Below are 23,554 nucleotides of genomic sequence, written 5' to 3' on the forward strand. Positions count from 1 at the left end.
ATGAACAAACCAAACTGGACAAAAACAAACACATAGATATAGAGAACAGAGCAGTAGTTTCCAGAGGGGGAGGGATGGGGGAGGGCAAAATGGGTAAAGGGCGTCAACTGTATGGTGATGGATGGAAACTAAACTTATGGTGGTGAGCATACTGTAGTGTATAGAGAAGTAGAAATTTAATATTGTACACATGAAACATAATGTTATAATATTGTACACATGAAACATATAATGTTATAAATCAGAATTACCTCAATTCAAAAATAGTAATAAAAATAAATAAAAGAGGAGTTATTAGAAATCCTACACGTAACAACAGGAAACAAAAGCACCTAGAAACAAACTTTTAAAATGTGCTATATCTATGTGAAGAAAAAGTCTACTAAGAGGCATAAATTAAGATTTCCATAAATAGAGTCATAATGCATGCTTTAGATGGGAAAACTCAAATTGTATATATGACCATTTTGCCCAATATAATCTATCAATCTAACTTAATCTCAATAAAAATACCCAACTAGATTTCAGTGGGGGGTTGAGGGGGTTAGGAGATTCTTAAAGTTATCTAGAAGGATTAATGGAGGGGGGAAATAAAATCATGAAAAAGGTAAAGTGGCCCTTTCTTATCAGATATTAAATATACTACATAATTAAAACAATTTGGTACTAGCATTAGAAAAGACTAACCAATGGAAAAGGAGAATACAAAAAAACATATCCAAGCCTACAGAGAAATTTGATTAATATGAGGGAAACCTTTCAAATAAAATGAGGAAAAGATAGATTATTCAATATATGGTGTTGGGAAAACTAGCTAGCCATTTAGAAAATGTATTAGCAACAGTAATAACTTATTGGTGCTTACCAGATGCTGAGCACTGTTCTAAATGCTGTACACATGTTAATTCATTTAATCTTCCTAACAATGCTCTGACATTGGTATTACTATCATACTCATTTTACAGATGAGGAATGTAAGGCACAGAAAGGTTAAGTGACTTGGCCATGCCACACAACTAGTAAGTGGCAAACCCAGAATTCTATTAAGAATTAAAAATTAGATATTTAAAGGCAAAAATTAATAGCCATTAAAAATATACATCTTTATTTTTCCAAAGAAGACATACAGATGGCCAGCAGGCACATGAAAAGATGTTCAACATTGCTAATCATCAGAGAAATGCAAGTCAAAACCACAATCAGGGACTTCCCTGGGGGTGCAGTGGATAAGACTCAACACTCCCAATGCAGGGAGCCCAGATTCGATCCTTGGTCAGGGAACTAGATCCCACATGCATGCCACAACTAAGAGTTCGCATGCCACAACTAAGGAGCTCACACACCACAACTAAGGAGCCCACGAGTCACAATTAAGGAGCCCGCCTGCTGCAACTAAGACCCAGCGCAACCAAATAAATAAATGCTTTTTAAAAAAACCACAATGAGGTATCACATCACACCTGTCAGAATGGCTATCATCAATAAGACCAAAAATAACAAGTGTTGGGGGTGTGTGGAGAAAAGGGAACCTTTGTACACTGTTGGTGGGGATGTAAATTGGTGCAGCCACTATAGAAGACAGTACGGAGCTTCCTCAAAAAACTAAAAGCAGAATTACCATATGATCCAGCAATTCCACTCCTGGGTATATATCTGAAGAAAACAAAAACACTAATTTGAAAAAATACATACACCCCAATGTTCATAGCAGCATTATTTACAAATACCAAAAGATGGAAGCAACCTAAGTGCACATCAGCAGATGAATGGACAAAGAAGATTTGGTGTATATACAATGGACTATTAGTCATAAAAGAGAAGGAAAATTTGCAACAGCATGGATCGACCTGGAGGGTATTATGCTTAGTGCAATAAGTCAGACAGAGAAAGACAAATTCTGTATGTTATCACTTATATGTGGAATCTAAAAAATAAAACAAACGAATGACTATAACAAACTGTGAGGAAAGAGACTCCACAGATACAGGGAACAAACTAGTGGATACCAATGGCGAGAGGGGAAGGGGGAGGGATGAGACAGGGATAGGGGATTAAGAGGTACAAACTACTATGTATAAAATAAATAATATACTGTACAGCACAGGGAAATATGGCCATTATTTTATAATAACTTTAGAGGCTAATCTATAGAAATTTTGAATCACTATGTTGTACACCTGGAACTAATATAATATTGTAAATCAACTACACATCAATTTAAAAACAAAGCCACTCGACCCCCACGCAGCGAAGGTGGCAGCCAGATTACCCTCTGTTGAGCCACACCTGCGTCCTGCGAGTCAGCAGCACCTTATTGGCCGGGCAGCCTCCATTGTGAGGTAGTTCTGGTTTCCTCCTTACCAAAGACAGACAAGCCCTGAGCCTGGCCCTACATCCAGGCACCAGAACCTCCAGTCCAATGCTGTCTTCTTCCTCCCAGTCACACAGTTCACTTTGCCCTAAAGCACTAAGGGCTAAACTGGGAGGGGCTGAAAGCCCGGGCGAGTCCCAGCGTGTGGCGGGGGCAATCACAAGGAGCCCTGAGAATCATCCCGAGATGAGACTCTCGTAAGTCCCCAAAGCCAAGTGAGGCATATAATCGACATCAGCGTCCCCCTCTCACCAGCGCCAGGGCCAGGCACCCTTGGGAATTAGGAGCCAGCGTCTCCGTGCTGCAGCCTTGGTTCCTCTGGAGAAAAACCCATGGGAGGCTGGTTCAAGGCTGTTACAGTCCTTAACCCTGAGCCACCACCACCTACCCACCATGCAGAAGATCTCATTGCTTGCAAGGGACAACAACAGCGAGCCCAAGTCCTTGGATGATGGGGCCAAGTCACTCTTGGAGAGTAGAAGTAGCATCACTTCAGAGAGTGTCCGTCCTGAAGAGGAAGCCAATGGATTATCGTAAGTGGCTGCACGGCCCTCCTCTATCTGAGGTCAGGCACGGCTGCCTTCACAGAGCTGGGCCACAACTTCCTACGTCTCTCTTCTTAACACATTTATTCCCATTGAACAGGAGACACGTGGATTAAAGACGAAACCTTCAGAATCTAAGAAGTTTGACCCATGTGGCTCTGGGTATTACACCTGTTTCACAGGTTTTGCAAAATCGCAGAGTCATCCCCAACATGAGCTGCTTCTTTTTTTTTAAATTAAGTAATTTATTTATTTAACCTGTGCCAGGTCTTAGTTGCGGCGCTCCGGGATCTTAGTTGTGGCATGCGGACTTCTTAGTTGTGGCATGTAAACTCTTAGTTGCAGCATGCGGGATCTAGTTCCCTGACCAGGGATGAAACCGGGGCCCTCTGCGTTGGGAGAGTGGCGTCTTACCCCTGGGCCACCAGGGAAGTCCCCAACGTGAGCTTCTCAATTCCTACAACAATTTTCTATCTCAGGCTGACTGTTCTTTCTTCAGCAGTTTCAAGCTGCTTGCCTCTCTGTCGACTTCTGCTATCATTCATACTCTCTCTCCCTCTCCCTCTCTCCCTCTCTCCCCGCCCACCAGCCTCCCTCTCCCTTCCTCATACAAACCCATCCAGGAAATAGAAGTTCACCTCCTAGACCCATGTCCCTACTTTTACTCCCATAAACTCAGACACGTGGCTCTTTTCCCCAGGGCTGTATTGCCAATCAGACTATTATTTAGTAATCAGATCAGATAATATCCATGGTATAGAGAGATTGTAAATGACAATACCCAGTGTTGAAAGGATGTCAGGAAACGTCCTCTGTCATGTCCTTTTGGGGAGAATTAAGCTAGTACCTTTCTAGATGGCAATGTTGTAATATATGTCGAATCCTAACACATATTTATATAAAACATACAAATACTTATTTGGTCTATGCTTTCTTTTAAAGTACACACACACACACACACAACTGGCCGTAGTGGCTGCTTCTGGCTACGAGAATTGGGAGACTGAGAGGCAGAGATAGAAGAGACATTTATGTTCACTACATAAGGTTTTTTTGGGTTCTTTTTTAGTTTGTTTTACCTTTTGAATTTCATACTGTGTTACTTAGGGCTTTTTTTTTTTTTTTTTTTTTGGCTGCGTTGGGTCTTCGTTGCTGCACGTGGGCTTTCTCTAGTTGCAGCGAGCCAGGGCTACTCTTCGTTGCAGTGCGCGTGCTTCTCATTGCAGTGGCTTCTCTTGTTGCAGAGCACGGGCTCTAGGCGCGTGGGCTTCAGTAGTTGTGGCACGCGGGCTCAGTAGTGGTGGCGCACAGGCTTAGTCGCTCTGTGGCATTTGGAATCTTCCCGGACCAGGGATCAAACCTGTGTCCCCTGCATTGGCAGGTGGATTCTTAACCACTGCGCCACCAGGGAAGTCCCCTACTTAGGGCTTTTTAAGCGTAAGTAAATATAAATAAATAAATCCTTTGATCAGTTATACCACTTCCAGGAATTTTTCCTAAGGAGATAATAATGCAGGTATGAATGATAATTTTATTGAAGCCAGATATTAACCTCAGATCTGGTTGTAATACTGACAATTGAGAAACAACGAGAGATTATTTAAAGTATGATACACATAGTGGGATACAATACAGCCATTAGGAGTGATGAAGGAAATCTATGGTTGTGTGAAAATATGTAGGACATACTAGTCATAAAGAAAATTAAAATACAGTATTATAATGGTTCTCCTTGTGTACAATCTGTGTGCATTTATAGACAAGTAAGGATGCCTAGAGGAATGTTAAAGTGTTAAAAGTAGTTTTTTCCAATTGGTGGAATTTGAGTATTTCCTTTTATAATGACAATGTATCATTTTTCAAGGAAAAAAAATAGGAACTTTTTTTAAGTCCCTGGGAGCTCCCAACATGTGTTTTACTCCTCATAGCCCTGATCTATGATGCTGTTAACTGAGGTGCAATGTTTTCTCCAAACCCTTATCTCACCCTTCCCAAGAGATTTGATCAGGTTGGGCAAGACGCTGCTGTAGGAAAGAAATGAGAGATGGAGGGATGGAGAACAGGAAGGGGGCACATCTTTTGGAGAAATTACTATCAAAGAATTGACAAAAGATTGTTTTAAATAGGGTGGGTTTTTTTTTTTTGACTTTGACATATTTTTCAAAAATTGCAGTTACCAAGAAATATAAATTTCTGTTGGAAGTGAAGGGACAACTTGTACCACCACCCCCCCCTTTGCTTAGGTGAAAAGTCTGAACTCACAGAGATGCAGGAAGTCACTGTCTTCTCTCAGCCCCAGCCCTCTCCCTGGGCAATACTGAAATGCCAAAACCTGACCCAGCCCTGACACCCTAACCAACAGGACAAGACCAGGAGGCGTGAGCCCTGACTCGCCATGTGACCTTGGTCAGTTTATTTCCACCCTCCGGGCTGCCTCCAGACAGTCCAAAGGCTGCACAAGGAGGTGCCTCCAATGACCTCCTCCAGGTACCTTTTGTTACAGGAGGAGGGGGCCCCACTACCTGCTTAAACCAGCCCTTGCTTGCCTTTTTTCTATCACCCCAGCTCTGCCTCCTCTTTAGGAAGCCGTTTCAAACAGGTGAGCACCATAAGGCCAAACCAAAGGTGGTGGTGGTGATGAGGATGATGATGATAATGATGTTGATGGTGATGATGCCTCACATCTGTGAAGCCCTTCACAATTCCAAGATTCATTACGTCATTACCTCTTCTGATTCTTATTATATCCTTGGGAGGTAGGCAGGTCAAGATGAACAAACAGAAGATGTAAGCAGCTGAGGGGCCTTCCCAAAATAGTGATCAAACACAGTCGGTTAATGGCAGAGCTAGAACTCAGAATCCAGTGGTCCTACCGCAGTTCAGTCCTTTGCAGACAACTTTTCATTTCAATTCCTTTTTGATTCTCTTCTCAAGATCCTGTTCCACATTTCCCCTCCCTAGTGGACTGGTGGTGCCTGAGCAGGCGCTGCCAGCACTGGTGTGGAGAACATTTAGAACCCTGATATCTAGCACCCTGCCAGGCACATAGTAAGTGTTCTATATGCACGTTTAGCAACTGTTATTAAATTGTATCCAGTGCATAGCATGGAATAAGTTTGCAGTGCATATTGTTGAGTAAATGGATGAAAGAGTGAACTAGAACCAATAAATACTCCATATGTGGTGGCAGACGGTTGTTTCTCTAGTGAATGAATTAATAAATGACTGGGCAGCGATAATTACCTGTAAATTGAGAAAATTCTTATTATTTTTTCCATGTCTATCTAAATGCCAAACATCTAGTAGGTCTCAACACATTTTGAGTGCAAGTATCACGAAAGAAATCGTTGAATGCATTGATGAATAAACTGGTACTAGGGAGTTATCCAGAATAGTAGCAATGGTTATTAACTTTTTCTTTAGAGTCTAGTGTGTGTTAAATATTTGTTGAGTCACCTGAACAAGCACCAGCCCTTGATCAGAGGTTCCAGAACAGATCCTGGGAACTGAGAGTTAAACCAGAGTGTCCTTCATCTGATTTTGTCTTCCCACCACAGGGTGCCTGGAGAGGCTGAAAGAAGCCTGAGCAGTTGCGTCTCCTTTCCCTCCGCTAACATACCCTTTTGTTGCCTTATGCTCCCCCTACAGGATTATGCAAACCTTGATTCACTTATTGAAATGCAACATTGGCACGGGGCTCCTGGGGCTTCCTCTGGCCATGAAAAATGCCGGCTTATTGGTAAGATGGACCTGTGCAATGGGGACCAGGTCTACCCATTTGGGGGAAAGGGTTGGTGGGTCCCTAAGGCCTTAGTACTGTTTATCAATGGGCAATAAGCCTATTGCTTAGGGGGTCACCCTTTGGAATAGGAAATGAGCCTATTGGCATCAGTCCACTGGAGCCAACCCAGAGCTAAATGGAGCATGCCTGGAGGAGACAAGCCATTCTTTTTTTTTTTTTCCAGTTTTATTGAGATATAATTGACATACAGCTTTGTATAAATTTAAGATGTACCGCATAATGACTTGACATACGTATACTACAAAATGATTGCCACAATAAATTTAGTTAACATCCATCTCCCCATAGAGTTACAAAAATAGATGTTTTTTCCTTGTGATGAAAACTTTTAGGATCTACTCTCTTTGCAACTCTCAAATATACCATATAGCAGTGTTAACTACAGTCATTGTGTTGTACAATACACCCCCAGTACCTTTTATCTCGTAACTGGAAGTTTGTACCTTTTGACCACCTCCATCCAGTTCCCCTTCCCCACTATTGGTCTTAAAGACTCACCATACTCGCATACTGATGCAGAATCTACTTTGCCACAGTTCTCCCAGCTCCCTAGGATTATATCCTTGTTATTTCATTCATTTATATCAGCAGCCTGGCCCCGCCAGGCATTTGAGTGTGTGACTCCTGTTTGTGATTGATGGTGAGAAAGTGGCTTGGAAGATGAGGACAACGAATTCTCTACCAATCCCCTGACACTTCCTGTGCCCTCCCACCTCTGTCTTCTTGCTTATGCTGTTACCTCCTCCCTTATTTCTGTCTTTTGAACTCCACCTCCTCTGTAAAATTTGACTGTTTCCGATTAAAATTCCTTCACCTTGTGTTTTTCTAGAACTTATATCTACCTAACCTGGAATCCTCCCAGCACTTACAAAGATGAAACATGCTTATTTTGAAAAATACCTATCTTCCTCACTTACCTGAAAGCTCTGAGGGCAGGTACTCTCTAATTCATCTTTACACCTCCCCACAATACCTGCTATAGAGACTGGCACACTTGAAGTCCCAGTTTGTGTCCATGGAATTGAATAGATAGATTATTTCCATTTAGTGGAAACGAATTTCTCCTTCTCTCCAGGCCTGCAAAGTGGCCCTCATGTCTAAAAAAGTCACATTGAGACCCTGGCTACTGACATGACTTCTAATCTGAATCAGTTCCAACCCAGAGATGGGAAGTTCCCCTTTAGAATTCTCAGGGTTCTAGAACTTCTGAAGAGCATTATTACCACATGGCCCTCAACCAAATTCTCTTTGCCAGTGTGGTCTTTGCTTTTTAAGATAACTCTTTTATCCTTTGATTTTTGGTTCCAAAGACTTATTAGGTGATTTCTTTACCCTCCATCTCCCATCAGAACCTGTAATCATGATTCATTTGAGAAATATATATTGAGCACCTACTATTCTTAAGCCCTGGGAATATAGATATAAACAAGACAAAAGAGTCTCTGCTATAGGGAGGCTACATCCTGGTGCAATCTAGTGGTGCTCTTCATCTCTCAAATTTCTTTGTGATATTAGCACAGGTCACATCTATAAAGTCACAGGTGTCCAGCACAAAGAGGGCGAGAGAGTCCCTCTTTGCTCTGTGCTGTTGTGATCACATCTGGGAGATAATGATGAATGATGAGCCCTGCTTTTTAATCTCATCACACATAAAAAAAATGGAGACTGTGAGGAGGAGACTTGTTCATGAGCTTGACTCTAGTCATCGTTTCTCTGTGTATGTATATCAAATCATGTTGTTCACCTTAAATGCATACAATTTTTAGTTATAAAAATAAAAGGGACATGGAAAGTAGACATACGAGAGCAGTGATTCTCAACTGAGGGTAATTTTGCACCCCCCTTCCCCAAAGACGTTTACAATGTCTGGAGACATTCTTGGTTGCCACAACTTGGAGAGGAGGGGGAGGGAGTGCTTCTGAAATCCAGTGCGTGGAGGCCAGTGATGGTGCTAAATCTCCCACAATGTATAGGACAGCCCCCTGCAGCAACGAAAATCAGCTGGCCCAAAATATCAGTAGTGCCCCTTTTGATAGCTTTGTACTAAAGGAAGGAAGCCAATCCCTAAAAGGAACCTTGGTCTTCAAGCATCTTGGAGGAGGTAAGGGCTGGGATGTGAGAAGGAATGAGAGATCTAGAAGCGGAACTAAAGGCCGATGAGGAAAGGCATGGGCTGTCTGGGAGGTAGTGAGCTCTCTGTTACTGGAAGTATTGTAGCACAGGTTGGGCAGCCACTTTGCAGTGATGCCAAGAAGGGTATTCAGGCCAGAGCATCTGGGGGCACAAGGACATTCAGGCAGGGGCTCTCATCCCTAAATCTCTATTATGAGAGGGACCCTAGCACCCAGGCAGGGAGAGGGCCAGGTATGGGAGCAATCCACCTGTGGCTCACTGTGCCCACGTCTCCTTTCCCCTCCAGGTCGGTCCTTTCAGCCTGCTTGCCATCGGGATCCTCACTGTGCACTGCATGGTCATCCTGTTGAACTGTGCTCACCGCCTAAGTCAGAGGTGAGAGTCCTGCTTCTCTGTCACTTGGTGCCGGGTTCCATCTCAGGGTGTGCTAAGTTTCCCTGGATCGCTGACCCAATTAGCTGGCCCCCTCTCCAGGCCACCACCCCTGCTCCTCTAGATACTGCAGAGGCGGTGGAGGGAGTGATTAAAATCCCACCTGGGAACTCCTAGGTCTGGACCCAACTCTGCTGCTAACTAGCTGGACAACTTTGCCAATCTCCTGAACTCTCTGAGCCCAAATATCCCCATCTAGAGAAATCAAAAGGGATAAAGGATGCAAATGTGCTCATACATATTCATGAATATGCGAGATACTTAAGATGTCTTTCTTTTCCTCTTAATCTCCCCACCCCCATCTCCCCCCAACTCCAATACATACACCTTCGAAGGGGAATTTCTTCCAGGTAAACCCTTCTTGGGACAAGTTAGTAACAGTAAAAAAACATAGTTAACAATGAGATGAATAGCTCACAGGGATATTAGGGATATCCCTAATACAGGGGTCATTCACTTCAATCCCTAATAAAGTATACATATAACACTCAACGCTTATATATTTAAAACTGTAATGCAAAACAAAATTCCAGAAGGAAAAGACAAATGCTGTGAAAACAAACAATGCTGAAAATTTCATATTTATAAACTAGCAATTCATGGTGATTAGCAATTCTTTACAGCCAATAGGATTATGGCTTTCTGTCCACAGGGCTCAGCTTCTCCCAAGGCAGGCAAATCTAAATATGTCCTCATAGATGTGGAGAAAGTCCTCATGAGTCAAAGTAGGGATATTAAATGAAGCTCCTCATAAAGTCAAATTATCATAACCCAAATAGGTGCATCTGGAGTATATATCAATCACACCTAACTTGTGTGGTACTTTCCAGCCCACGAAACACTGTTAAGAGCATTTACTCATTCAGCAATTAAATTTATTGCACAATTACATTGTGCCAGGTACATGGCAAGAGCTTTGCAAGTCTTCTTTTATTTATTCCTTACAGTAAAATTTTATGGTAGGCACTATTTTTCCCATTTTATAGATGATTAAACTGAAGCTTAGGTGAGTTAAATGCCTTGCTCAAGGTCACACAGCTAGGAAGAGGCAGAGCCAGTATTCTAAGACCTGTCTGACTCTACCCCTTAACCTATCTGCAAATCTTTTTCTTCCCTCAAGCCTGCCAGGACCATTTTATCACCGTGCAGGTTTCCAACATCTGTCATTTATGACAACCTTTTCCTGATTTTTGCTTTTGATTATTTGTTTTTCCTTTTTTTTTTTTTCCTCTAATACAGAGGTTATAGACCCATGGCCTAAGAGCTGACAATGGTTTTCAGATATATTTGGGAGGACTTCTACTGGGTTTTTAAAATTATTTATTTATTTATTTGGCTGTGCTGGGTCTTAGTTGCAACAGGCGGGCTCCTCAGTTGCGGCCCATGGGCTCCTTAGTTGTGGCATGTGAATTCCCAGTTACAGCATGCATGTGGGACCCAGTTTCCCGATGAGGGATCGAACCCAGGCCCCCTGCATTGGGAGCACAGAGTCCTAACTACTGCACCACCAGGGAAGTCCCTTGGTTTTTTGGTTTTTGCCAGTGTTTAAAAACCTGTAGATTTCACATAAAAAAAATCTGTACCTTCTTGCCAGTCAGACACTCTGCCACCTCTGCGGCTTCATTCCTTCATCATTCAGCTGGAGCCACATCCTGATCAACTCCTTTTGGAGCAAGACCTGTACCAGAGCCTAGGATACTGTCTCCACTATCCCCTATTCTGTCTCATATCCAGCACTTCTCACCACATTACTGATACCTTTCTGATCCCCATTGCTTTTGAATTTGCAATCCTCAGAGTAATGTATTTGCCAGTCCTATGCAATGTGACCTCGTCTATATTTCATATGCCAAGCACACTGAGTAATAATAAAAACAGAAGCATCATGCCGTGTCCTCAGTGTGTCACCATATTCATCTCTTACTGGCTCCTCCCCAAAACCCAGACTGTATGTAAAAAAACTGAAGCCTGGAAGTATCAAGAGACTTGCTCAAGGTCTCCCAGCCATCTAAGGGGGTGTATTGGGACTTAAACCCTAGTCCCTGACAAGCCTGGGGCCCTTTCCCTCTCCAAGCTACTCCCCTGAGTCATGCAATTAACTCCAGGGACCTGGGCAACTTGCTCCCACTTGCTCTGTTGACAGTCCTCAGCAGGGCCTTCCTGTCCCTTAGGAAGGGCCACCTAGGGAAGGAGGGATGAAGGAAGAGGGATAGGCTGGAACTGGGGTGTCACATCCTATAGGGGTGCTGGGCAGGCTAAAGATTACCTTTGCATGGTGTCTGGTCCAGGGCAAGCATCCCAAATGTTCCAACACCCTCAACAGTGGGAAGAAGGGAATGTAAGTCCAGAAAAGACAGAACCACTGTCTTGGCCATACTCATACCCCGTCCCCCTCCCTTCTCCTCCCTCTAACCAGGTGTGCACACCTCACAACTTTCGTATCCTCTCTGCCCTTATTTGCAGACCTAATCAATTCACAGCTACTGTCTACCTAAATAATAATAATAATATCCACTTAAATATTAGTGTTAAAAAAGACAACTACACAAAAAAGGCAGAATTCTGAAACTTTTAAAAGTATACCATTATAAAAATAGTATAAAAATTATACTAGTATAATTTGCTAGAAAATTACCAGAATGTCCCATATTAATACATGAATATATAATAATTACTCACTTTGGAAGTACATTGTACTTTAAAAAAAAAATGTTTTAAGTTATTCATTGCTTGTCCTTTCCCTAGACTGCAAAAGACGTTTGTGAACTATGGAGAGGCCATGATGTACAGCCTCGAAACCTGCCCAAGTGCCTGGCTGAGGACCCACTCAGTGTGGGGAAGGTAGTAGTCATAGATGTCACAGTAGTAGTAGTAATAACAACAACAATAATAATAATCCTCACCTGTTTTTTCTTTATTTCTAGTAACACAAGTTTTAAATGAATATGTTCTTGTTGAAAACTATTGAACAATATAGAGAATCTCCCCTGGTAGCTCCATCCCCCATCCCACTCTTCACCCAAGAAGTAATCACTGATATCTAGTTAGTAAACATTCCTCTAGACTTTTTCTCTGCATGTACTTTTTCTCTGTATATATGTGTACAAATGGAAATATATATATTGTTTTGTATTTTCTTGTATATTAATTGGAATATTTTTTGCAAATTTGCTCTTTCATCTAATAATATGATTAATTTCTTTCCACATTGGGACATAGAGATTGACCTCATTATTTTGTAAGGCTCACGATGTTTCCCCAGTATAGATGGATCCTGTGGGTTTTTTTTTTTTTTTTTTTTTTTTGCGGTACGCGGGCCTCTCACTGTCGTGGCCCCTCCCATTGCAGAGCGCAGGTCCCGGACGCGCAGGCTCAGTGGCCACGGCCCACGGGCCCAGCCGCTCCGCGGCATGGGGGTTCCCCCCGGACCAGGGCACGAACCCGTGCCCCCCACATCGGCAGGCGGACCCCCAACCACTGCGCCACCAGGGAAGCCCGATCCTGTGGTTTTATTTAGTCCTTCCCCTAATGGTGAACATTTAGGTTGTAACCCTCGCTGGATAAAAAGTTTATGGTGTACAGAATGCTCTTCTCTGTCTGATCTCCTCTGATCATCTCTATGACCTTGTGAGGTAGGCAGGTATATCTTTATTGGGAGGAAATATGGTGATAAAGGCTCACAGAGACGGAATAATGTGTCCAAGGTCACAGGTATAGATACTGGTGAAGCAGAGTTTTGACCAAGCACCTAACATGTTAGCCTTTCCCAGCAGAGCCCCTCAGGAGTTAGTCCCTCACCTGCCAAGATCCTTCCTGCAGCTCCTCTCTTGGGAATGTCAGTAGGTCACTGATCTCCCAATCAGGAGTCACTCTGATTGTCAGACAGGAAAGGCACGGGGCAGTAATAATAGAGATCTCGCAATTGTCCATCCTTTCTCACGAAGATTTATCAGCTTCTGATGACACCCTGAATAAAACTTTCAGGCAGGAAGGCTCCTTGGAGATCACTATATCCATGCCTATTCAAGTAGAGGAAAATGAAGACCAGATAGAACAGTAAGGCTGCTCAAGTTACCCAGGGATCAGAGCAAGGACTGAAATCCAGAACATTCAGCTCTCATCCACTATACTGTGCCATTTCTCTGGAGACCCAGCAGCTGAGAAAGAATTGGGAAACTATTTTATTTAAACGAATGATTTGTAATTTTTAGTATGCTAAGAAATACCTGGGGAGTTTGATTAAAAATTACCTATTCCACATAAGCAACAGTCATCAATTGATGCTCATTGTGAAAGGTCATTGGAAAACTATAAAGCAAGAATACACTGGCATCACCTGACCCCATGTAGTCATCGACTCATGTCTAGACATGGGACAAGTGGACATGATGTGTCTTATAATAGGATACAGTAGGGAGTACAGAGAACCACCTCTGAAATACCCTTGCCAGAAAGATAAATGAAGAACCTCAGTCTTATCAAATCACTAGATCTAATATCAGTTTACAGGAAACACAGGGGATAGAAGAACAAGATAAATGACATTATGAATTCATCGTCTGAATCTAGAAAGTGAAACATACTACAGGGCAATTTTCTGGTATCTTCAACACCAACCAAAAAAATTAAAGTTGCAAGGGAAAAAATAAATAAGGCAAGGAGAATATAGCAGATTAAAAAACTTGAGACTTAATTACAAAATGCAATGAATAGACTTGTTTAGAAACCAACTGTGAAATAGACATTTTTGAAAAAATTGGAAAAATCTGACTATGGATGGAATATTAAGTGATATAAGAAATTATTGTTAGTTTTGTAAGGGGTGATTAAGGACATGATGGTTATATTTTATTTAAATTCTAGCCCATTAAAGCTGCATACTGAATTATTTACAGGTGGAATGACTTGACATCTCCAGTTCACTTCAAATACACCAACAAAATAAGCTTGTGTGCAGTGGGGGTGAAGGAATAGATGGAAGAGGATTGGCAAAAAGTTAATTGTTGAACCTGGGATGAGCACACGAGGAGTCATTGAATTATTATCATTGTTTTCATGTATGTTTGAAAATCTCAACAATAAAGAGAAAAAACATCCCTATTCTGAAGTCTCACATGACACTGCCAAGCTTCTGCCAAGCTTCTGACTCAATAGGCTGATATGAGAGCCAGGACTCTGTATTCTTACCATAAACCTCAGATGATTCTGATGCAATGGTTACTACAACCCAGTCTTGAAAAACATGGATCTAAACCTTAGAACCTAAGTAGAGGAACATATTTTTTTCTCTTAAAAAATAAATGCAGGGCTTCCCTGGTGGCGCAGTGTTTAAGAATCTGCCTGCCAATGCAGGGGACATGGGTTCAAGCCCTGGTCCGGGAGAATCCCACATGCCGCGGAGCAACTAAGCCCATGCACCACAACTACTGAGCCCACACGCCTAGAGCCCGTGCTCCACAACAAGAGAAGCCACCGCAATGAGAAGCCTGCGCACCGCAACTAGAGAAAGCCCGCTCACAGCAAGGAAGACCTAACGCAGTGAAAAATAAATAAATAAAATTAATAAATTTATTAAAGTAAATAAATAAATGCATCTCCAAATACGGGACAATTTAAGAATCCAAAAGAATAACGACAATAACAGAGTTTAATATATTAAATAGAGAATAATTAATTGAATTTCCTATGATAAAAAAAGAGGAAAGGAGAATATATCTTTCTTAGACGTTAGCTAATAAACTTAGATGAAATGACAGAACTAGAAAATCACCACCTTGCGACCACCAGTGAAATAACTGATTCAGCAAGGATCGTCAATGAATGTTAAAACCCTTGGGTTGAGGAGGATAGGCTATTCGTGGCATCTCAAAGTTTTTCCCTCCAGGTTGCAATGTAGGAAATGTACACTTTCAATAGAGAGGCCTAGCATTCGCCATCACAGTGGACATCCTGTGCCTCCCAATGTGATGACACACAAGTACACAGTATCACCTATGTGTGTGCTTGCTTCTCTGAATCATGAGGAAACAGTCACTTAAGTCCACGATGTGGGACATTCTACAAGACAGATGGCTTAGACTCTTCTCAAAAAGCCAATGCCACGGGAAACAAAAAAGGTGTATATGTACAGGGCAGCTCTACCTGAAAAAAAATACTAAACAAACATAGCCGAATGCCATATATGAAGTGTGATTAGATTCTGAATCAAAAAAAGTTTTAAAACAGCTATAAAAGATACTTTGGAGAGAATTGGGTTATTTAAAATATAGACTATATATCTGAGTATATTGAAGTTGATTTTCTGGACATCATAGTCCTAAGGGAGGACTATGTTATAGTCTTTAGGGTTGACGTGTTATAATATCTGCAATTAATTTTCAAGTAGTTCTGAAAAAATGCACGTGTGTGTGTGTGTGTGTGTGTGTGTGTGTGTGTGTGTGTATGGATAAACACATTCATCCATACATATTTAATGCAGTTAGGGCTAAATTTTAGCAATCAGTATATCTAGTTAAAGAGTATATGGATGTTAATTATACTAGTCTTTCAACTTTTACTGTGGACTTCAAATTTTTCAAAATTAAAAAATGAGGAAATACTAAAAATAGTAAAAGAAATAATTGTCTCAAAAAATGCATTTAAAAATAATTTGTTTCTCCCTCTGTCTGCCTCTTGTTTTCCTTCTCAGGTACACTGTCAGCTTTTTATTAATCATCACCCAATTGGGCTTCTGCAGTGTTTATTTTATGTTTATGGCAGACAATTTACAACAGGTAAAGAGGCCCCTTCTGGGCAGAGGGGGGGAAAGCAGACCTCCTGCTGCTAGGGTTGCATTAGCAAAATTATAGTTTTTGGATCATGGGAAGAGAGGGCTTCATTTCTACTCCCTAGTCAGACTACACTTGGGAGTTCTTTCAGTCCTGGGAATCACTCTTTAAACGGATCATAGGGAAGCCGAAGCAACATCTGAGGAGTGTAACCAGGACGGAAAGAGAGGCTTGCAATCCTGTCCAATCAGAAATAATTGAGAATTTTTAGCCTGAAAAGTGTTGGTGAGCTTTTCTTTAGGCAGCTCAAGGTTGTCATGTAGACGACTTAAATTAAGGCAAACAAGTTGCAACATTGCCTTCATTGCATTCCTAACAGGCATTATAAATCAATCACAGCATTCTTTCTTGGTTTCATGGAATAAAGGAAGCATACTTGTTTTTGTGCACTCAAACAGCCAGAACTATGAAAGCCATTATAGATGGAATATTCAAGCAGACAGATTTTGCTCACTATTCAGAACTTTCTAACTTTTAGGGCTATCTAAAGTTGAAGAAGATATTCCTGTGTAATCAATTCCTATTCTCTGGATGTATGAAAGAAAACCATTTGGTACGGAAGAAGAGCTTGGCTAGATAACAAAAGGACCCTTCAGGCTTGAGATTTGATGATTCTAAGCGTTTCTGGTTGTCACAGTCATGGGTACTACGATTTAGGGTTACCAGATTTGGCAAATAAAAATATATGACACCCAGTTAAATTGGAATTTCAGATAAGCAGCATATTTTTTTTTTACTACAGGTATGTCCTTATGTAATATTTGGGACATACTTTTACTAAAATGTTATCTGTTAATTATCTGAAATTGAAACTTAATGGCATCCTGTGTTAATGTGGCACCTCTAACTACACTGCCCTTCCTTGTGTTCCACATCAGATGGTGGAAGAAGCCTATGTGACCTCCAACACCTGCCAACCCAGGAAGATCCTGGCGCTGACCCCCACCCTGGACATTCGTTTCTACATGCTGGCAATCCTGCCCTTTCTGATCCTACTGGTGTTTATCCAGAACCTCAGGGTGCTGTCCGTCTTCTCAACACTGGCCAGTATCACCACCCTGTGGAGCATGGCTTTGATCTTTGAGTATATCGTGCAGGTCTGTGCCCAAAACTACCACAGAAGGGGGTCAGTGTCCAGGGCTTCTGAGACCCTTGGGGAGGGTCACTGTTGTCATGGGCAGATGAGAGTGAGGAAGGTAACCTCCTGCTCTGAGCAGCCCCTGCCAAAATGATGTCCGTGAACACCTGCCCGTCAAACTATAAAAGCTAGTCACCATCATCATCATTATCGTCACACTGGACAATGGGTCATTCAACAAATAGTTATTGATAGCTTCTATGACCCAGGCATTGTGCAAGGGGTGGGGATTCAGTAGTAAGTAAAATTGATGAGGTGTCTGCTTTAATGGAGGTTACAATCACTTGGGGTAATAAATCTCAATCAAATAACCAACCAAAATTGTAGCAGTGATAGGTTGACAAGGGATACATGGATGATAAAGGAATTCGATTTACTTTGTGCCAAGTTCTTTACATAGATTAAATCTTCACAATGATGCTTTTTTGGAAGTAATACTACTTTATCCTCAGTCCACAGACAAGAAAACTGATAAACAGAAAGTAATTTTTCCACTAATTACAGTCATTTTGCCTCCCAAGCCCATGCTTTGCTATCATTACAGGCCCTGAAATTTCACCATTATAGTTTCATTTCTTTGAAAGTCTCTGGGGTTGTATTAGTTTCCTGCTGTGACAAATTACCATAAATCTGGTGACTTCAAACAGCACAAAATTATCTCAGAGTTCTGGAAGTCTCACTGGGCAGGACTGCATTTCTTTCGGGAGGCTTGTGGGGAGAATCTGTTTCTTTGCTTTTTCCGGCTTCTAGAAGCTGCCCTCATGCCTTGGCTCATGGCCCACTTCCCTCTTCAAAACCAGCAATGTCAGGCCAAGTCTTTCTCATGCTGCCATCTCTGGTTCTCTCTTCCGATTCTCTCTTCCACTTTTAAAGTCCCTTGTGATTACATTGAATCTACCCAGGTAATCCAGGAGAATCTCGTTATTTTAAAATTAGCTTCAGGGGAAGTATAAAGCATTATCCACCTGTGCATCTCACCTCTCAGTTGTCTCCTTATTTTATTGTACAGGCATATGAGTGTACAGTAGCTCTGCTGCTGCTCACGGCTCACATTCAAGTGCAGTAGCCTCAGTGATGTACGCTGTGATCACACCCATGCTGAACTCCTCCATCTAGTCTGAGAGAGAAAGACTTAAAGAGGGGCCTGAAATTGCTCTTTGGAAAAGAAACTATAAAAGGTCCTATTGTCCTAAGGGCTTAAGAAGTGCCTGTGATAGCAGAGCTCAAAGCCTGAGCCCAGTGTTGCCAGTCTTTGGTCAGATTGTGGAAGTAGAACATGCCTCTTGGAAGTAGAACATGCCTCTTCTATTTTTCTTGGAATTTCTACTTTGATTTTGACTCTATACAATTCACGTAACTTACCTTTAAGTTTTGTGATAACTCTGATATCCAAGAGTTTTTTTCCCTTTATCATTTTCGTACTCTCCCAATTGTATTCCCAAACTTGGATTTGAAATATCTGGAAATTCCCATTTATCTCAAGGGACGACATGAATCTCTTAGGAATAATTTCTTCTCAAATAAAATATATAATACTGTGAACTAACTAAATAAATAAATAAAATTAGCTTGATTAGCTACCTTAATTCAGTCTGAAAACTTAATTCTCCTTTGCCATGTAATGTAGCATATTCAAGGTTCCAGGGAGTAGGATGTAGACATTATTCTTCCCACAGGAGTCTATTAAAATAATCATTCCCTCTAGATCTGTGATAGCTACTGTGCCAGCCAGAAGACTTCACGGCTCCGAGAGAAGTGATGGGAAAGAGGTATTAGAGAACTGGGAAACAGAAGACCTGAATTCTTATCTGGGCTGTGCCACTCACTTGCAGAGTGGCCTTGGGCAGTCCCCTTCTTCTCCCTGGGTTCCATTTTCACCACATGTAAAGATGTGGTAAATCAAAATGTAAATATATACAATGTATTCCTTAAGAAGGAATGAAATTCTGATTTATGCTACAACATGATGAACCTTGAGGACATTATGCTTAGTGAAATAAGCCAGCCACAAAAAGACAAATATTATATGATTTCACTTGTAAGAGGTACCTAGAATAGTCAAATTCATAAAGACAGAAAGTCGAATAGGGATTACCAGTGGGCTGGGTAATAGGGAGTTATTATTTAATGGGTGCAGAGTTTCGGCTGGGGATGATGATAAAGTTCTGGAGATGGAATGTGGTGATGGTTGGACAACAATGTGAAGGCTCTTAATGCCACTGAATTATACACTTAAAAGTGTTTAAAATGGTAACTTTTATGCCATGTATATTTTACCACAATAAAAATAAGTAACTTGTTTAAAAGATGAAAAGGCTGACTCAGCTGTAGATACCTCATGGGTGCTTCTAACACTGTCTCTGTTGACGTCAGGCAAGCCCAGCTCTCTACCAGATTTGGGGAGACTTCTCCGCCTTGGCAAAATGAATGCCCTTCTTCTACTTCCTTTCAGGAGATTCCAGATCCCAGGAACCTACCCTTGATGGCAAGCTGGAAGACTTTCTTGCTGTTCTTCGGTACAGCCATCTTCACGTTTGAAGGCGTCGGTATGGTAAGATGGGTATAGGGTTTGAGGGAATGGTCCCCAGTGCTCTCTATGAAAGCCAGTCATTGGTCTAGGTGTCTAAATAGTAGTATTTATGAAAAGTGCAGAATATGATCTTCTCCTGGTGGAAGGGAAAGTCAGTACCCATTTACAGGGTGCCACCTGCCCCATACACCACACCAAGCCTTGAAGACTGAGTGAGAATTTACCATCAGGGCAGAGGGAGTGGGGCACTCCTGGCTGTAGAAAATGTGGGAGAAGATGAAAGGGGGTGTGGCCCCTTCCTGACTCTGGGCTGCCTGGTGAAGGATGTCTGTGCTTGTGGGGGAACCTGCTAGCTTTCTTTCTACCTTTTCTTTCTCAACCTCCTTTCATCTCTAGGTTCTGTCTCTCAAAAACCAGATGAAGCATCCACAGCAGTTTTCTTTTGTTCTGTACTTCGGGATGTCCCTTGTCATCGTCCTCTACATCTGCCTGGGGACACTGGGCTACATGAAGTTTGGGTCGAACACCCAGGCCAGCATCACCCGCAACTTGCCCAATTGCTGGTACGTCCCTGCCCATCTGGGGTTGGGGGGAAGGGGAGGGGAGTCACAGGGTCTGAATCTTGGCAACAGAATGTGGCATCCCTGAGTTACCATTAGCAACAAATGTTAACTGCTAGTATTAGTATTATAATAACAGGTACGTTTAATAACCCAGGCATTGTGTATATCTCATTTAAGTCTCTCAACAGCCCTATGGGTTAGCATTATTACTATCAACTCCATTGAATGGATAAGGAAGTTGATATGTGGAGAGGCTGTAAGTAACTTGCCCAGCTCACACTGCTCATGAGAAGTTGAAACTTGAAACTCAATCTCTCTGACTCTATGGTTCACAGGCTGTCAAACAGGAATGATCTGAGAGTGTCTATGAAACAGAAATAGCAACAACAAAAAGTATAACTCCAGAGTAATGATTGAGGGGCCTGCAAGTGGACTGCTACTCAGGACCCCAATTCCAGAAATGGGCCTAAGCTGCCACTGCTATGCCCCACTTGGTTCTTGGACTGGAGTTCTTGCATTCAGTCGTTGATTCACTTACTCATTCATTCATTCATCCAGGAAGTGTTTTGGGGACTGGCACGTAGCATTCATCTAGTATTAGCTATTGTCATTATTCTGGCAGTATTGGGGGCAGAATGACTAAGCAGTCAGTAGAACCAAGTGTTTAAGAGCACAGATTCTACACCTGAGCAATGGGATTTGATCCTGGTTCTCACGTGACCTTGGATAAGCTAACCTAATCTTGCAGACCTCATTTCCATCCTCCATAAAATAAGGATAATACTCTCGCCTATTTGTATCAGTCAGGATAGGTTGTGCTCTGGTAATAAAATAAACCACTCCAAAGTCTCAATGGCTGAACACACAAATGCTTAATTGTATGTTCATGCTACATGTCCGTTATGGGATGGCTGGGGCTCAGCTCTGCACTATCCCCATTCCAAGACCTAGACTGATGGAATAGCCACTCCCTGAAACATTGGTGGTTTCCATGGCAAAGGGCACATTGAATCATACCCTTTACCATGAAGCTGCTAAAGCTTCTCTAGGAAGTGACATATGTCTCTTCTGCTCACACTTATCCGTCAAAGCAAGTGGCCACGCCTCACTCCAAGGGGCAGGGAAGTGAAATTCTACCATGTGTCTGGAAGACTGGGAGGTATTTGGCGAGCAGCGCAAATGACCGCCATGCTATCTCAGGGAGTGACTGTGAGGGTGAATTGGCTTAATATACATAAAATGCTTAGAAAAATGTCTGGCACGCAGTAAATGCTCATTGCATGTTAGCTATTATCACTGCTATGTCTCCGCGCAGCCTTGGTCTTTTGGAAGTGAGTAGGATGGTGGGGCGTTCATTTCCCATAAGGCCAAAGCTGTAAAATGAGAAAAATGTCACCAGTCCCACCCACTTCACTGTGTTGTGGTAATGACTAGATGAGATAATAAACGCAGAATTTCTTTGAAGGGGTGACTTATTTTACACGAGTAAGATATCAGCCTAATATGCTGTTCTTATTCTGGGTAATTCGGGCTGCCACTAGCTACCTTGGGCAGGGCGGGTGCTTTCCTTCTGGGATATCAGCTGGAAAAAAACGGGCATCGGGTGCTGTGAGAACCTCACAGCTTCTCTGAACCTGGCTGGTGATGAGATTCTCCAGAAGAGCCTTAAAGAAGGAATGAACAAATATCCCCTCCCAATGAACGAAAGACCAACAACCCAAGGAGAAATGGGCCTGAGCAAACAGTTCACATGCAACTCAGAAAGTGACATTTTATATATTTGAAAAGCTACTCCGTCTTCCTCATAATCATAGCAATGCCAATTTTACAAAACACAACGGCACAAACCAGCATGTGTTCACACACTGTGTTTTTTTTTTTTTTAACATCTTTATTGGGGTATAATTGTTTTACAATGGTGTGTTAGTTTCTGCTTTATAACAAAGTGAATCAGTTATACATATACATATGTTCCCATATGTCTTCCCTCTTGCGTCTCCCTCCCTCCCACCCTCCCACACACTGTGTTTTGCCAAGGATGGAGGGAAGCAAGCACTCCATTATGCTGGGACAACAAATGTGCAATATGTCAAGAGCTATCAAAAAAAATTTTTTTAAACATCTTTATTGGAGTATAATTGCTTTACAATGGTATGTTAGTTTCTGCTTTACAACAAAATGAATCAGTTTTATATATATACATATGTTCCCATATCTCTTCCCTCTTGCGTCTCCCTCCCTCCCACCCACCCTATCCCACCCCTCCAGGCGGTCACAGAGCACCGAGCTGATCTCCCTGTGCTATGCGGCTGCTTCCCACTAGCTATCTACCTTACGTTTGGTAGTGTATATATGTCCATGCCTCTCTCTTGCTTTGTCACAGCTTACCCTTCCCCCTCCCCATATCCTCAAGTCCATTCTCTAGTAGGTCTGTGTCTTTATTCCTGTCTTACCCCTAGGTTCTTCATGACATTTTTTTTCTTAAATTCCATATATATGTGTTAGCATACGGTATTTGTCACTCTCTTTCTGACTTACTTCACTCTGTATGACAGACTCTAGGTCTATCCACCTCATTACAAATAGCACAATTTCGTTTCTTTTTATGGCTGAGTAATATTCCATTGTATATATGTGCCACATCTTCTTTATCCATTCATCCGATGATGGACACTTAGGTTGTTTCCATCTCCAGGCTATTGTAAATAGAGCTGCAATGAACATTTTGGTACATGACTCTCTTTGAATTATGGTTTTCTCAGGGTATATGCCCAGTGGTGGGATTGCTGGGTCATATGGTAGTTCTATTTGCAGTTTTTTAAGGAACCTCCATACTGTTCTACACAGTGGTTGTATCAATTTACATTCCCACCAACAGTGCAAGAGGGTTCCCTTTTCTCCACACCCTCTCCAGCATTTATTGTTTCTAGATTTTTTGATGATGGCCATTCTGATTGGTGTGAGATGATATCTCATTGTAGTTTTGATTTGCATTTCTCTAATGATTAATGATGTTGAGCCTTCTTTCATGTGTTTGTTGGCAGTCTGTATGTCTTCTTTGGAGAAATGTCTATTTAGGTCTTCTGCCCATTTTTGGATTGGGTTTTTTGTTTTTTGTTATTAAGCTGCCTGAGCTGCTTATAAATTTTGGAGATTAATCCTTTGTCAGTTGCTTCAGTTGCAAATATTTTTTCCCATTCTGAGGGTTGGCTT

At 41.9% G+C, this 23,554-nt stretch overlaps 1 protein-coding gene across 1 annotated transcript in view; it reads left to right on the forward strand.

Moving 5' to 3' along the window:
* The first annotated feature begins 2,243 nt into the window (after nt 1–2,243).
* Nucleotides 2,244–23,554, forward strand: part of SLC36A3 (solute carrier family 36 member 3) — a 36,487-nt gene continuing 15,176 nt past the window's right edge. The window contains exons 1-8 of the mRNA XM_027081501.1: nt 2,244–2,904; nt 6,565–6,655; nt 9,138–9,226; nt 12,029–12,124; nt 15,972–16,056; nt 16,989–17,207; nt 19,701–19,799; nt 20,175–20,341. Coding sequence (XP_026937302.1) covers nt 2,765–2,904; nt 6,565–6,655; nt 9,138–9,226; nt 12,029–12,124; nt 15,972–16,056; nt 16,989–17,207; nt 19,701–19,799; nt 20,175–20,341 — 986 coding nt within the window. The 5' untranslated portion in view covers nt 2,244–2,764. The remainder of the gene's footprint in view (nt 2,905–6,564; nt 6,656–9,137; nt 9,227–12,028; nt 12,125–15,971; nt 16,057–16,988; nt 17,208–19,700; nt 19,800–20,174; nt 20,342–23,554) is intronic.

The sequence above is a fragment of the Aethalodelphis obliquidens genome, unplaced genomic scaffold (genome assembly GCF_003676395.1).
Source record: "Aethalodelphis obliquidens isolate GAN/ISIS:26980383/991018 unplaced genomic scaffold, ASM367639v1 scaffold45, whole genome shotgun sequence".
Taxonomy (NCBI): Eukaryota; Metazoa; Chordata; class Mammalia; order Artiodactyla; family Delphinidae; genus Aethalodelphis; species Aethalodelphis obliquidens.